Raw genomic sequence first — 14910 nt, forward strand, 5'->3', positions numbered from 1 at the left:
ATGGGCTAACGTGCTCTTTACAAATGAGAGTCGTTTTAGTCTTTCCTCCGATTCTAGATGGTACTTGATCTGGCATGAAAGTGGAACTGATTACCATTGTGAGAATGGTCTTAAAATGGTTAGATATGATGGTGCTGGGGACATGGTGTAAGGAGGCATTATGCTTAATGGATGCACCAAGTTACAAATGCTAGAAACAGGGACTATGACTGGTGAACAATGTTGCAACGAAGTTCTTCAACATTATGTTCAATTGTTCCATGGTACTGTAGGCGAAGAATTCATTTTTATGGATGACAATGCCACACCACATCATACATGAGCATTGGAGATACTTTTGGAAACTGAGGATATTAATCAAATCGAGTGGTGATCTCATCCCCATAGAACACATTTGGGATGTAATAGGGACATGCATTGCTGCTCAAAATTTCCCTCTAGAAAACAAACAAGGCTTTATCCTTGCTCTGAAGGAGGAGTGGGCCAGTTTGTCTCAAGAACTCCTGAATCACTTTGTGCTAAGCATGATATGATGTTGTGAGAGCTACATCGCAATTGGGGTGGACATATTCCATACTAAAATGTCTCTCCATATAGTTTTCTGTAAACACTGCACATTAATTCCTTATCTACATCCATAGGAAATTTGTAACTTTTGTCAAAAACGTATTGCAATTTAATTTGTACAAAATTTATAACACATTTTTTGTGTAATATAATTTATTATTATTCTGGTAATAAATTTATGTCCACATTTTGCTGTAGTCATGAAAAGTTTTTCATATACTAGTAAAAATGTAGTTAGTCCTTAGCTTTTGGACATCAGTGTATATTTAAAACCTGATTATAAATATTACATACTGGTTGGTAATTTTGATGTTTTAGGATTAATACATGTGGCTCCACAAAGTGCAGAAGTACAACACTTCATATCTCCACTACAGTCAGAATCAGATGAACAGCTGTTATTTCCACAAAACTCCATTTCAGGACTTGGACAAGTTCCAGGTTTAGTTGTCTCTGGGGAAAACAAAATATTTTCACAGAAATGGGTACAGTTAAAAAAGTACTGATGTATGAAATAAATTATCATTTTCTAATATGTATCTCAAAAGTTCAGTTTACATCATTACTAGCTTCCTAAAAATAATTTTCTTTGAATACATAACAAATCTTTTATTTGTTGTCTTCAATGTTGTGATGTTTTACATTTCAGTCTACTAAGGCAGAATTAACTGGGTACAACGGTTTTTGTTCTTTATGCTTTTAATGTGACCCCCCCCACCAAAAAAAATGACTATAAACTATTCATACATTAACACATGTTATCCACTGGAGAATTAAGAACTCCAGCAGCTTTTTTTCAAGATGCTTCAGGCCTTTAATAAGCAGAATGGTGGCCTCATATCTGGTGATAAAACTCAGTTATCATTAAGGATATTCAAAACATCCATCTCCACAGTATGATTCAAACCCACAGTCTGGTTGAAGAGAAGAGATGAGATGTTATCCACTCAGTCAACCAAAATGCCAAAATCTATCAAGATCTTGGACTTCCTCCTGCAATCTGGCATCAAATGCATATTTTGTTAATCTTCCATTCTATTTTATGGTCATTAAAAAGTGACCACATCACCTTAAGTTAGCTGTGTGCAATCATGCTAATAATCTCAAGTTCTTTCTAGGGCAGAAACTCTTTGTCTTTCTTCAAAGCGTCAAAGAGTTCAGAGTGGTCGGTAACATTGGGAGAGTGATATAAATAGCATATGAATTTGAAAGAGTGGTGCAGGATGATTTTCAGCCAAAGTAAATTATGATTGGGCAATCCTAAGCTGAATGCTCTCTGGCATGGTATGTCAGAACAAACATATGCACAAATACATGTGCATACATATATTTGTGCACAAATACACAAACATATGCTTGAATACATTCACTGACTGACCCATTCCACTCATTTACCACTCTCCAAGCAAGCAAAAAATTTAGTCTTGAGGCCCTTATTAATTACTCATTCAACTTCCAGGAATGAACCCCCCCCCCAGTCAAGTGCTGGAAAACTTCCTATTAACTCTATAAAATCTTTTCAGCAACTCAAATCTTTTTATCATATCCTCTCTTTTTTTTCTGATTATCAATCAAATTTTGTAATCCACAAATCCTCAATCTATCCTTTTAGAGATCATTCCACAGATAATTCACCATCATGGTCCTGCCTCTGGATCCTTCCACTATTTTGTCATACCCAAGAGACCCAGGTGAGCAAATTTGCACACAGGCAGTAATCCAGATGTAGCTGATCAAAGGCTTATAAAGGAAAATTATAACTTTCTCATCTCTGCTTATTAATGAATTTTTTGAATAAGCAAGTAATCCTATGAGCTACTTTGGCTGCTTTTGCAATATATCCTCTGAACTTCAATTTCCTATTCACAAACACCCACAAATCTCTAACTTCATGAATTTCCTGAAGCACAGTTCAATCAATATAGTACAAAACTTGTAATTGTTTTGTAAAAAAATGTTATATTTTATATCTGTATCGGCTGCGGCATTTGTAAAATTTTATTTACATACCGACAGCACCATTTGTAAAACATCTTAATCTCTATTTTCTATCTGCATCTATCTATCCTGCCTTGTCTTTGTGTATAACTTTCTTACTATGGTCGGCCATCTTACTTTCTGACTGCCGCCATGTATATGCTTACTCTATGTCTTATCTCTCATGCTTTGACTGCACCAGCTAGACTATAATTTGAGAATGAGTGTGTAAGACTTTACTCAAAGACATACAAGTTTCGGAACTCGCATGCACATTCCCTGCTTTACTTTAAATTTATCTTTCAGTCAGTCATGACAACTACATAAAAATTGTAAACATTACTCACACACACAGTTCGGAATTTTTTTGGAGATAATACATTGATGCCTCACAGTTCAGCGCATTGTTTACACTATTTATTAAGACCTAAAGAATATTTACAACATGTGCACTAGTTATATACAAATTCATCATTCCTCTAGACCTTGATTCTGAATTATCATAACACTTAACTTCAACATTATATGATTGTGATACACATACTGGTATAGTCTAATTTTACTACTTTCTACACAATATCTCTCTGGCGCATTATATATATTAGACTCATGCACATTCTACACATAACTTCAGAAATATTATTATTACTGACACCTCCAGGGAGTCCAAAGACTCATCGAGGGAGGTCACCTACTCTACAGCTCTATCTCCACCACTCAATCCATCAACTACACCAATGCCATCTACCGCTCACCACCACCACCACTAGTATTTTTCACAGACAAACAATCATGCCCATGGCGGGATTCGAACCCACAGCATTTTGGCTGGAGAGTGGATACGCTAACCACTCGGCCAACCATGCACATTCTATATATAACTTTTACACAAATAATATAGTTACAATTTTCTCCTTCATAAACAATCCTTTGCATTAACCAAAAGTCCTACAGATCTCTTTGATCTCTTCCTTTCTGATGTCTTGTTATAAAGTCTCCTTCATGTAGATAATCCATGTTGACAATAGCCGAAGTTTCTCTTCAATTCCCTTTGATCATGAATGATAAAATTCTTCAAACATGGACACGTTCACGACTCTTTGTAACTTTTTTCTCTCATGATAATCCTCTTTGTTAATCTCACTGTAAACTTGCTGATTCATGTACACATTATGGAAACAAAAGAAATTCCTTTTTTCTGAACACAATAACTTGTAGGGAATAATTTTTCATTAAACATCTCACATATCTATTCAGTTCCTGATTTAAAACTATTGTAAAACCAAACATGATAAATTATGGAATCACTTATCATGAGAGATTTTACAGTTTCATCCCAAATCTGTTGGTGAGTGGAATGCATTGCCTGAATGTGTTGTGAATGTAGACACATTGAATCATTTCAAGGCATGATTGGATGAGCATTGTGTGCAACAGTGTGTACCTCCCATGAGTCTCTGACTCCACAGAGGTCGGATGTTAATAATAATAACTATATGCTTTTCCACATTCAACTGGCACCCATGATATGAATATACATTTTGAGCAGAATCCAACATAGTGCTACATTGTGCTGCAGCCTGCCTAGACAAGTCTGTAGTATATTTATATATACTTCAGAGTTGTAATATATTTGAACATATAAGGTATATTACGTTAACATCAAGCCTTCCTGGTAAAGAATGCCTAAAAAGCCACACACACACACACACACACACACACACACACACACACACACACACACACACACACACACACACACACACATAATAATAATGAAAGAAATTTTACTGCAATGCCTGTAAAAATTATGACTAAATAACTTCAATTTTGAGATCTACAATGCTGAATGAATTTTATAATTATTTAACACAAAGAAGTATTATTACTATTTAAAATTACCTTTCTCTGATATTACAGATCATTAAGCAATGTAGAAGAGAATTTCAATATGGAACGTTTAATAAAACTGAAATAACCTAAACAAAAGTTGAAAAGACAATAATATCAATAATAATTGTTTGATATTACTGATATCATTTATTATTGTTTGATTGATATCAAACAATAATAAAGTTTTCAACAATTAACATTTTCCATTCCCTAAGGATAAAAACAAAATATTCTACATTAACTCATCGTCCTATGTCAATGCATATACATTTTGTATTTTAACATGTATTTGCAATACTGGCTGCATTGTTTCAAGAGAATGTAATAATGATTTTTAAATTGATTTTTTCTTACCAATATGTATAGGTTTTGAACAGCAAATACCACTGGTTTCCTCTAGTAAGATCTCGCATATATGAGAAGAGGGACAACCATCTGGATTACATCTTACTACCTCTCTGCCAGTAGCATCCATTAATGGTTCTCCTGATGTACAATAAACTTTATTATCTGGATCAAAAAAAAAAAAAAAAACTGATATCTGAATTTCAACTTTTAGCAGTATTAATAAAACAAATGATTTCTAAAAAAAAATTTTCTGAAATATTCAAAACAAATTTTCATTATGCATAATAAACAATAATCTGGCATATTTGACAGGAGCAAAGGGAGTTCCAATAAGAAATTTTTTTGATAAACACAAATAAAAATCATAATAAAATGGCAGATAATTCAAATTAATGTTACAAGAAAAATTATACGATAGTTGACAAAAATAATAATGCTAATGCAAATTACAATAATTTATATTATTATTATTATTATAGAATTTTGTGTACAAAAATTGTGCTGTATGCATATTCATTAATTTGAACAATAACACAAGCATAGAGAAGGCTAACCAATTCATGTATAAATACAATCTGATATGCTTGTTCATTATGTCAATATATCTCAGTTAAGATGTTGCGGACAGTTTAGATCAGGGACTGGTAACCGCAGTTCTGAGGATGCAAATACATGACTTATTTTGTAAATTGAGGGATGTGGAAAATTCTCTCAATGAAAATATTGCATATATAAAAATGAATCTTTCTTTATTTTTAATGTTACATGTTTTGCCACAAATGTGAAAAATGTTTTGGTAGAGAGACTGAACAGGAGAAGAGAGAAGGTATGGATTTGTAGAAAGTGCAATATTTTATTAGACTATGAGTTAGCAAATGCAAAACAGACTGAAAGTCTGTTTTGCATTTGTTAACTCATAGTCATTTTTCATTTATGAGTTAGCATAAATGAAAGAAACAGAACAAAAACTAGTGAGACTGAGAGAGTGAAAAAAATCAAGAATGAAGAAACAAAAGTAAATGATGTAGAAGTGAAGGGAAGTAGGAATGAGGAAAGGGAAAAAATGTGCAGCAGAACAAGAGATAGCAAGCGTACAGGAACGACAGGGAGTAAAATTGCCGGAATGCAAAATCTAAAGAATGAATTATTCAAAAGGAAAAATGATATGAGGAATATGCAGTGATATTAGACATTTAGTGGAAAGAAATGAAATAGTGCAAAAGAATAGAATAAAAGAAAAAAAGAGAAAAAGAAGTGATAAATGATTTGAGAATAGCAGTGTATAGAGATTCCATTGGTAAGAATTGGTTAATGAGAGAGTCCGAATTGCCATCGCTGATAGTTTTTCGGCATTGAAACTCATAGATCGTAGTTATCGATCTTGAGTTTCACTTACTGGTTATATAACAACATAGGATTTTTATCCCTTTAATATCTATTAAGTTGCCAGAAGACTAGCCATTTGGCTTTTCATTTTAATTACAAAATATAAGCACACCTTTATGACATTCGTATAGTGAAGGTATGCAAGTTCTTTTCACTAAGCTTTAATATCTTCCAGGTCTACCTACTCACTGATGAGACCTCAAAAATGGTTGAAACCAGTCTGGGTAGTGACCTCTCCTCATAATGTAATGACAGTATTACATCTCCTAGGAGCTGTGTTTTACATTATGAGATAATATCAAGAATAGTGAGGGAGCTTGCTCCGAATTGCCTTCACCGATAGTTTTTCGGCATTGAAACTCATAGATCGTAGTTCTCGATCTTGAGTTTCACTTACTGGCTATATAACAACATAGGATTTTTATCCCTTTAATACGTTAATTGTCATTAAATACAGTGCTGCATTAATGTTATAATAAACCTATTTTGCTTACAGCTGAGCAGTATGGTGACTTCTGAGTAAGATATTTTTCACAACACAGAGTGATTCTCGTTCTGGTACAAAGTTACGAATATGTACAGGTGCTTTTTATTATTGGTTAGTTTAAATATACCAACCAAATCTAGAATTGTCCCCAATTAAGAGTCAATTGTCCCTAATTGACTCAGGGTTAGTTTTAGGACCACTGCTGTTTGACCTGTATTTTAATGATATTGGGAAGATTTGAATGAGGATATATAATTATTTGCAGATGATGCAAAGTTGGGATGAACTATGAGGAGTAGAGCAAATGTTGTGGCCTTTGAACAAGACTTGAATAGACTAAGTGAATGGGCATGGGAATGCCCAGTTCAATATTGTGAAATGTAAGGTTTTAAAATTTGGGAAACATAGATGGGATGTAGAATTTACTCTTGGTGGGAATATATTGTTGAAGGTTGAGGAAACAAGAGATCTTTGGGTGATGGTGGACAAGAATCTAAAATATAGATATATTTCCAAAATTGTGAGGACAACACAGCAAATTCTGGGAATGATATGCAGGACACTGACTTGTAGAAGTAAGGAGATTCTAGTTCCACTGTATAAGGCTCTGATTAGGACATATATGGACTACTGTGCATGGATCTAATCACTTGGTTTTCAAAAGGATGAAGAGATGCTGGAAAGGGTCCAGAGGCAATTGACTAAAATAGTTTCTGATCTCTGAAATATTGAATATGAAGAAAGGTTGAGACCATGCAATTTGCAGTGTCCAGTAGATAGGCGAAAGAGGGCAAAATGATAGAGATATACAAGTTGGTAAGGGATTGTTATAGGATTAAAGTTGAAGAGGTTTTTCATAAAATAGTTGGAGATTGGGGGAAGAACAAGAGATCACCCTGGAAACTGTATAAGGAGGGTGTGAGCAAGGGAGTGAGAAGCAGATTTCTTGCATGGAGAGTTGTGAATGATTATAATGCATTTCCTGAGATCATGATGTCTGCAGAGAATTTGAATGTCTTTAAGATATGATATGATGAGCTGTGTGTGTTGTGGATGACAAAAGTGACTTCCTAGTGAGTCTGTGACTCCATGGGGTTTTAGAATAATAATAATAAGCCTTGGAAGATATTTCTTACTGGAATTTGCAATTAATGTGTCTTTGCATTCCTTAGAGATTTCATTATGTAGTAAGTCAATGTTGGTCTTTTCTTTGGATTCAATTAAGACTCCTCTGTTATTAATACTTTTCATTTCTGTGATTCTGATTTTGAATTTTCTTTGGTCTATTTTATCTTTTATGATATTTTTGGTTTCTTCACTACTTAGTTGAGCTATCAGTTTCACTATTAATTTATAGTAAGGATTGTTTTCAGATTTGTCTTTGTTTTTGCCATTGTGTGTGGAAAAGCAAAAACAGAACCGGGTACTTTAGAAAAACAAACAATTAAGAAATTAAAAAATACTTTTTTTTTGCCTAGAAGAATTTTAATACTGAAGTACTAATGATATAAAAAATATGTTTAAGAATTTATGAATTAATCATATTTTCATTGATAAGAGTCGTCATCATCATCATCAAATTCCTGCCATGTACCCTCAAGGGGTGTACAGGATATGAAAGTACTACATGAAAAAAATTACATCATTACTAACTTCCTATCTACAATTTTCCTCGAAATCACTCTGTTACTTGTCACGATTCCAACATTATCAGATCTTATATTTCTATCATCTAAGGCACTTTGTACCGTATCAATCCACCTATATCTTGGTCTTCCTCTGGGTCGTTTTGCTGCCAATCTGGCAGAGAACACTTGTTTTACTAATCTTTCTTCGCCCATTCTATTTAAGTGACCATACCACCTGAGATTAGCTCTGCTAACACATTCCTGGATGTTGACAATGTCAAGTTCTTTCCTAATATCCTCGTTTTTAATATGATATTGCCATTGATGCCATCTGTTCACGCCTATAATCTTTCTCAGGACGCTCAAATCTGTGGTCTCTAATCTTTGGTCAAGTGTTTTACTTCTGACCCAACTCTCAGATCCATAAGTTAAAACTGGTTTGAACAGTGTCTTGTATACAGCTAATTTAGTGTTCCGACTAATTTCTCTCTTATTCCATATGAAGTTATTCAATTTACATCCTACCATACCAGCTTTGCTGATTCTGTTGTCTATTTCTATATTTAATTTACCATCTTCAGTAAAAATCGTGCCTAAGTAGCTGAAATGTTTCACTTGTTCCACAGGTTCTCCATTCACAACACAGTTGACATTTTCAATGATTCTGCCTATTTTCATTGTCTTTGTCTTTTTATTGCTGACCTTCATACCATATCTATTACAACAGCTATTCAATTTAGTCAGAGAATCTTGCAGACTTGTAGCGGATTTATTTAGCAGTATAACATCATCCGCATAAAGCAACGAGCTGACATTAACATCTCCAATTTTGATATCATGTTTAATACCACTTTCCTTCATAATGTGATCCATATAGATAATGAATAACAGAGGGGATAATGTACATCCTTGTCTCACACCATATTTAACATTAAACCATCTTCCTGTACTTCCTTCAATTCTAACTGCTGACTTACAACTCAAATAAAGACTAAGTACTGCTTGATATAATGCCCCATTGACACCATATAACTGTAGCGTATTGAATAGCTTCTCTCTTGGCACCTTGTCATATGCCTTTTCCAAATCGACAAAACTTAAAGACAGATCTCTGTTATATTCCCATGCTTTCTCGACTATTTGTCATAAAGTGAAGATCTGATCCTGACAGCCTCTATTTGGCCTGAATCCAGCTTGTTCTTCACCCAGCTTTTCTTCCACAATTCTTCTCAACCGCTTCTCAAGTATACTTGCATAGATCTTGCCAGGAACACTTAGTAGGGAAATACCTCTGTAATTCTCACATTCAGTTTTATTTCCCTTTTTATATATGGGTACTATGAGAGCTCTACTCCAATCATCGAGAATTCGGCCCTCTGTCCAGGCATTCTGAATTATGCAGTGCAGCCACTGTAAGACTCTTATACCACCATACTTCAGCATTTCTGGACAAATATCATCTACTCCTGCTGCCTTTCCACATTTCAAGCTTTTGATGGCTTTTTCTACTTCAAGTATGTATTCCTGACTGCATGCCTGGTCAGTGTTTTTTACCACTGTGCTGTCATCACTGCTTGTTTCATTTAGCAGTTTTTCAAAGTAATTACTCCATACTTCAAGGATATCTTTTTCTCCTGTTTTCATGTCACCTTTATCATCTCTAACTCCTTTTACAACATTCTTACCTCCATTTCTAAGCTTCTTCAACAACATCAAGAATATCTTACCACCTTCTTAATATTTATTTTCTATATTCTTGCCAAAGTCCTCCCATGACTTTTGTTTAGCTAGTTTTACACAGTGTTTCCCTTTCTTACATTTGTCTCTGTATTCTCTAAGAGCACAAGCTGACTTATTTGCCAGGAACTTTTGATATGCTTTCTTCTTTTCCTTCACTGCCTCTTTAACTTTCTGTGTCCACCATGGGATTCTAATTTTTCTATCCTTCCAGACAGCTTCACCACATGCTTCTCTAGCTGAATCAATCAGGGTTTTCTTCAAGGCTTGCCACTGAATCTCCAAGGTTTGATTCCTGTTCTGAAACGCTTTCATTTTTTCTTCAATAATCTTTGTGTATTTTAGTCTACAGTTCACATCTGAGAGCTGCTCAACTTTAATTCGCTTTAAAACTTTCTTACATGTCATTCTTTTCAATATGAAATTCAATTTTATCCTGCTCAAGACAAAATAGTGATCACTTCAAATTTCAAATCCTCTGTACACTCTAGTATCCTGCACCAGGGAGAAAACATCACCATCAACAATAACATAGTCAATGAGACTTTTCTTAATCCTTGCCTCTTCTCTCCATGTGAATTTATGCACATTTTTATGTTGGAACATGGTGTTAGTAATAACCAGTCCATGTCCTGAGCAGAAATCCAACAGGTATTTGCCATTATTATTAGCTTTGCTCTTTTCTCCAAATTTTCCCAAAATATTTTTGTATGTCTGACAATCACTTCCTACTCTGCTATTTAGATCCCCAACAAGGACCAACTTTTCCTTTTTCATTGTGTCAGTTGCTTTTTCTAAAGCCTCAAAAAATTCCTCCACTTCTAACTTAGTAGAACCTTCTGTGGGACCATAGGCACAAATAAGTCTCATTGTGCAGTTCCTCATTCTGATATTTGCCCACATCACTCTACTTGACACTGCCTGCCAATCAAGAAGATGAGCCTTGTATTTTGTGTTGAATACTATGGCTACTCCTTTTCCTTGATTGTCATTGCCTGAATATAACATTTTGTATTTATTGCTCAGAAAGATCTCAGCAGTTTTTGTCTTTTTTGTTTCAGTCACCCCTATTATGTCGATCTGGTACTTATCTAATTCCTCAGCTAGCTCCATTTCTTTGCCATTCAGGCTTCTTATGTTGATAGTACCGATCTTTAACTCTGGTGGCAGCCAAATCATATCATATAAAGAGGGATAATAACCTCCCTAAGGGATTAATATAAAGGATTATATTAAACAACTCTGCCATTGCTCAGAAAGATATCACCAGTTTTTGTCTTTTTTGTTTCAGTTATATATGACATGGGTGGAACCGTACTCTAGGAGATTGATGAGGCCAGGGATTTGGGAGTGTTGGTGGATAGGGAATTGAAGTTTAGGAGACATATCGCAAAAGTGGCTAAATCAGCTCATTAAATCACTTGGCTTCTGAAAAATACTTTAACAAACAGAGAGAAACAAGTTATTAGCATCATCTTCAGTGATGCAAAGATGCACGTACATTGGGACATGGAAACTTCGAGCACTGTGTAATGGAGTGACGTCACACTGCACCCTCTACCAAGCACATGGACAGGTGTGGCAGATGCCAGGTGAATGTCTTTTACCACAGTGGATAACCCCAACTATGAAATTCAGAGGTGGCAGTGTGATGGTATGGTTCAATTTTATCTAGTTTAACCTCAGACCTCTGTGGTGCCACAAACAATGATCTTCGAAAGGTATCTGAAAATTCTGGATAATCCAATGGTTGTTATTTTGTGGTGTTTCTATGGAATTGACCATTGTCTCTTTCAGCAAGACAATGCATCATGGGAAGATGGTCACACACTCAACAGTGTTCTTTAGACGACTGAAATTAAATAAATCTATAAGAGTCAATAGAATTTAAACCAGGATATTTTTAAACAGAGACTTTGTATAGGACATATAATTACATATGAGGAACATTAAAAATATAGAAGAAATATTTCTGGAAAAAAGAAAGATGATTTCCTTCCACAGAATGCAACAAAAATAAAAATTCTGGAAATGCTTTACCACAGCGTGTCTACTGCTTTTCTGCAGTGTGTGTGTGTGTGTGTGTGTGTGTGTGGAAAGGTCTAGTCAGCTAAGGATCAACTCGCTCTCTCTCTCTATTCTAGAGATCTGGTCAGTCACATACCTCTGCAAGTTTGCTCTTGCTTTGTCAGCAAATGAATTGTCAATATTCTTCAAAACTAATAAAAAAAAATCTGATGGAAAAATAACTACCACAGCAAATTCAAATGAAAAGATACTTTATGCAATCTGGCCACATAAAAAATAAAATAAAATTGAAATAAACAAACATGATTAATGAAAATCTTCCCAAAATGCAAGAAAATAAAGCAACAGTGAGATCTACTTTACAATCAGAAAATGTCACTTTAGGACTTCTTAATTTAAATTTTATTATTTCCCCTTTCCTTTGTGTTGCCTGTGTGGAAACATCGAAGTCCACAACAGCACAGTCATCTTTAAATAGATGAAGTACTGAATTTCATCTGTTTCAGAGATGAAAATCCAATGAAATATCAAAATTGAAAATATTAATTTAATTTTTGGTGCTGCAAGATTTAATTAATCATTAAATTTTACAATTCTCTGATCCTCTTAATTAAAGGGAAAAATGTTAAAGAAAATAAATATATACTGCAAATTATCACACTAATAAAATAAGTTCTACAACTGCAAAATTCTACAACTTCCTAGATGCATCACGAGTAGACTTTTTAAAATATACAACATATTTTCATAAATAACTGAAATCTTCATTAGAAAAACTATTATCATCAGGACTAACGAATCTTGGCTCAGTTTACTATTTAGACTAAAAGTTTATCTCTTGGAAGATTTTTTTAAAAATACAGTTATGGTCAAGCTTTGAACCATAATTGTATTTTTAGAAAAAAAAAAATAATAATAAGCTCTGATAATGTTGGAGTCTTGACAGATAACAGATTAAGTTAGTAACAATGTAAGTTCTTCATATAGTACAGTAGTACCACACTAATCCGAACTAATAAAAACCGTGCTCATTCGGATTAGTGAAAAGTTTGAATTAACAAATTTTCCCCCAAGAGACAACAATAACTAGTGTTTAAGACAAAAATAATCGGATTCTAATGGTACATCAATTTAATTCTATAAATAAATAAAGTAACTGATAGAAAAAAGCTACTGTACTGTAATGTAAAACTTAAAAAATAATACAGTACACAAGTTGATTTTAGTAAAAAATTTAGTTTGTATGTACCTGTATTGTTGAGGATTCTGATTTAATAAAATTGCATAGTTCAGTACTTAACTTAATTTGCGTAAAAAATATCCCTTTCTTGTACAACACAACAAAAAGTTTAAAAATAACACAAACTTTTTTTTTTTTATTTCTTTGTAAAAAAGTCACCGATTTTTTTTGCTTCTCGGAAGGTAAACTTTTTTCGAATGCTTCTTCTCGGAGCTGCATTAGCAATAAAATTTTATGGAATGGTGTATCATTCTGCTTAGCCCATTCTATACACATATTAAAACTGTCAACTGCCTCTTCACGTTTTACTTTTTTTTCTTCGAGTTCTTTATTATTATTATGGGCAACTCCAAGGAGTTCTTAGACTCATCGAGGGAGGCCATAAACATCATGTCAAGAACAACTATTTTAATATCCACACAGTATTTATCATACTTTGCCTTGAACTCATTCACAGTCAATGGCACCCACAACAGCTTATTCCACTCATTCACCACTCTCCAAGCAAAAAACTTAGTTCTAACACCCTTGCTAACCACACTCTTGCCCAGTTTCCATGGATGGCCCCTAGTCCTCCTAACACCAGTCCTGTTCTGAAAAATATCCTCTGAATTAATCTTATAGAAACCCTTCAGTAATTTGAATGTCTCAATCATATCACCCCTTTTCTGCCTATCAACCAATTTCTGCAACCCACAAATCTTCAACCTGTTCTCATAAGGTTCATTCCATAGACCTGCTATCATCTTGGTCACTCGCCTCTGGATCCTCTCCACCTCCTCCCCATCAAGAAGAAACCCTGGCGCCCAGATCTCATCACAGTAGTCAAGATGGGTTCTTATCAAGACTCGATACAGAGGAACAATAATTTGCTTGTCTCTGCTCATCAAAGTATTCTTCAGTAACCAAGTGATTTGATGAGCTGATTTAGCCACTTTTGCAATGTGCTCCCTAAACTTTATCATTATCGTCGTCTTCTAATTCATTCTGTAGCATCATATTTATAATTTCAGCATCTGATTTTGATTTCGAATTCACTTTCGGTTCTACCTGTAATCAGGATTGTGTGCCGCACAAGGGCGCTTGAAGATAAGGGCGCCATTTCACCACAGGAAATAATTTTAAAAAATATAAATTTTCTTATTCTTGAATTATATCGTTTGAAGTGAAACGTTATCAATATTACCACAGATTTTATTTCACAGAGTAAGCATCGACTCAGTGAAAATTTTAGAAATATTCTCGATTGTTTATTATATTTTTAGCAGAAATTGTTAGTTTAAGACCGACCGTGAATTCATTCTTACGCTGTGCTTTGCCCAGTACCGTCGACAGGATGTAGCATAGAGGCAGCCTGCCTCATGGTGCTGCTTAATAAGGGTGCTCGCTCAGCCGTATATTATGGCAACAAGATATTTTACAAAAATACAGCGTTTAGTTAACCAATAAAAAGGCGCCATTTCCCATTGACAGTTAAATATCTGCTTATTATATTTTATTAATAAAAAAATTACAGTCATACATTCTAAAACTAAACATTTTCGAACCCAGTTATTAGATACTTAAGGAAACAACCCATAAAGTATCATACGATGTGAATTTCATAAACTTTTATAGTC

General features: G+C 34.3%; 1 protein-coding gene across 1 annotated transcript in view; it reads right to left on the bottom strand.

Moving 5' to 3' along the window:
- The window catches only part of LOC150101422 (uncharacterized), a 274314-nt gene that overhangs the window by 223468 nt on the left and 35936 nt on the right, over nucleotides 1–14910 (bottom strand). The window contains exons 8-9 of the mRNA XM_090400110.1: nucleotides 4792–4947; nucleotides 862–1020 (exon numbers count right to left, since the gene is read on the bottom strand). Of these exons, the coding sequence (XP_090256236.1) occupies nucleotides 862–1020; nucleotides 4792–4947 (315 nt within the window). The remainder of the gene's footprint in view (nucleotides 1–861; nucleotides 1021–4791; nucleotides 4948–14910) is intronic.

Source organism: Typopeltis vanoorti, chromosome 11 (assembly GCF_054136105.1).
Source record: "Typopeltis vanoorti isolate ZY-2024b chromosome 11, IOZ_Tvanoo_1.0, whole genome shotgun sequence".
NCBI lineage: Eukaryota > Metazoa > Arthropoda > Arachnida > Uropygi > Thelyphonidae > Typopeltis > Typopeltis vanoorti.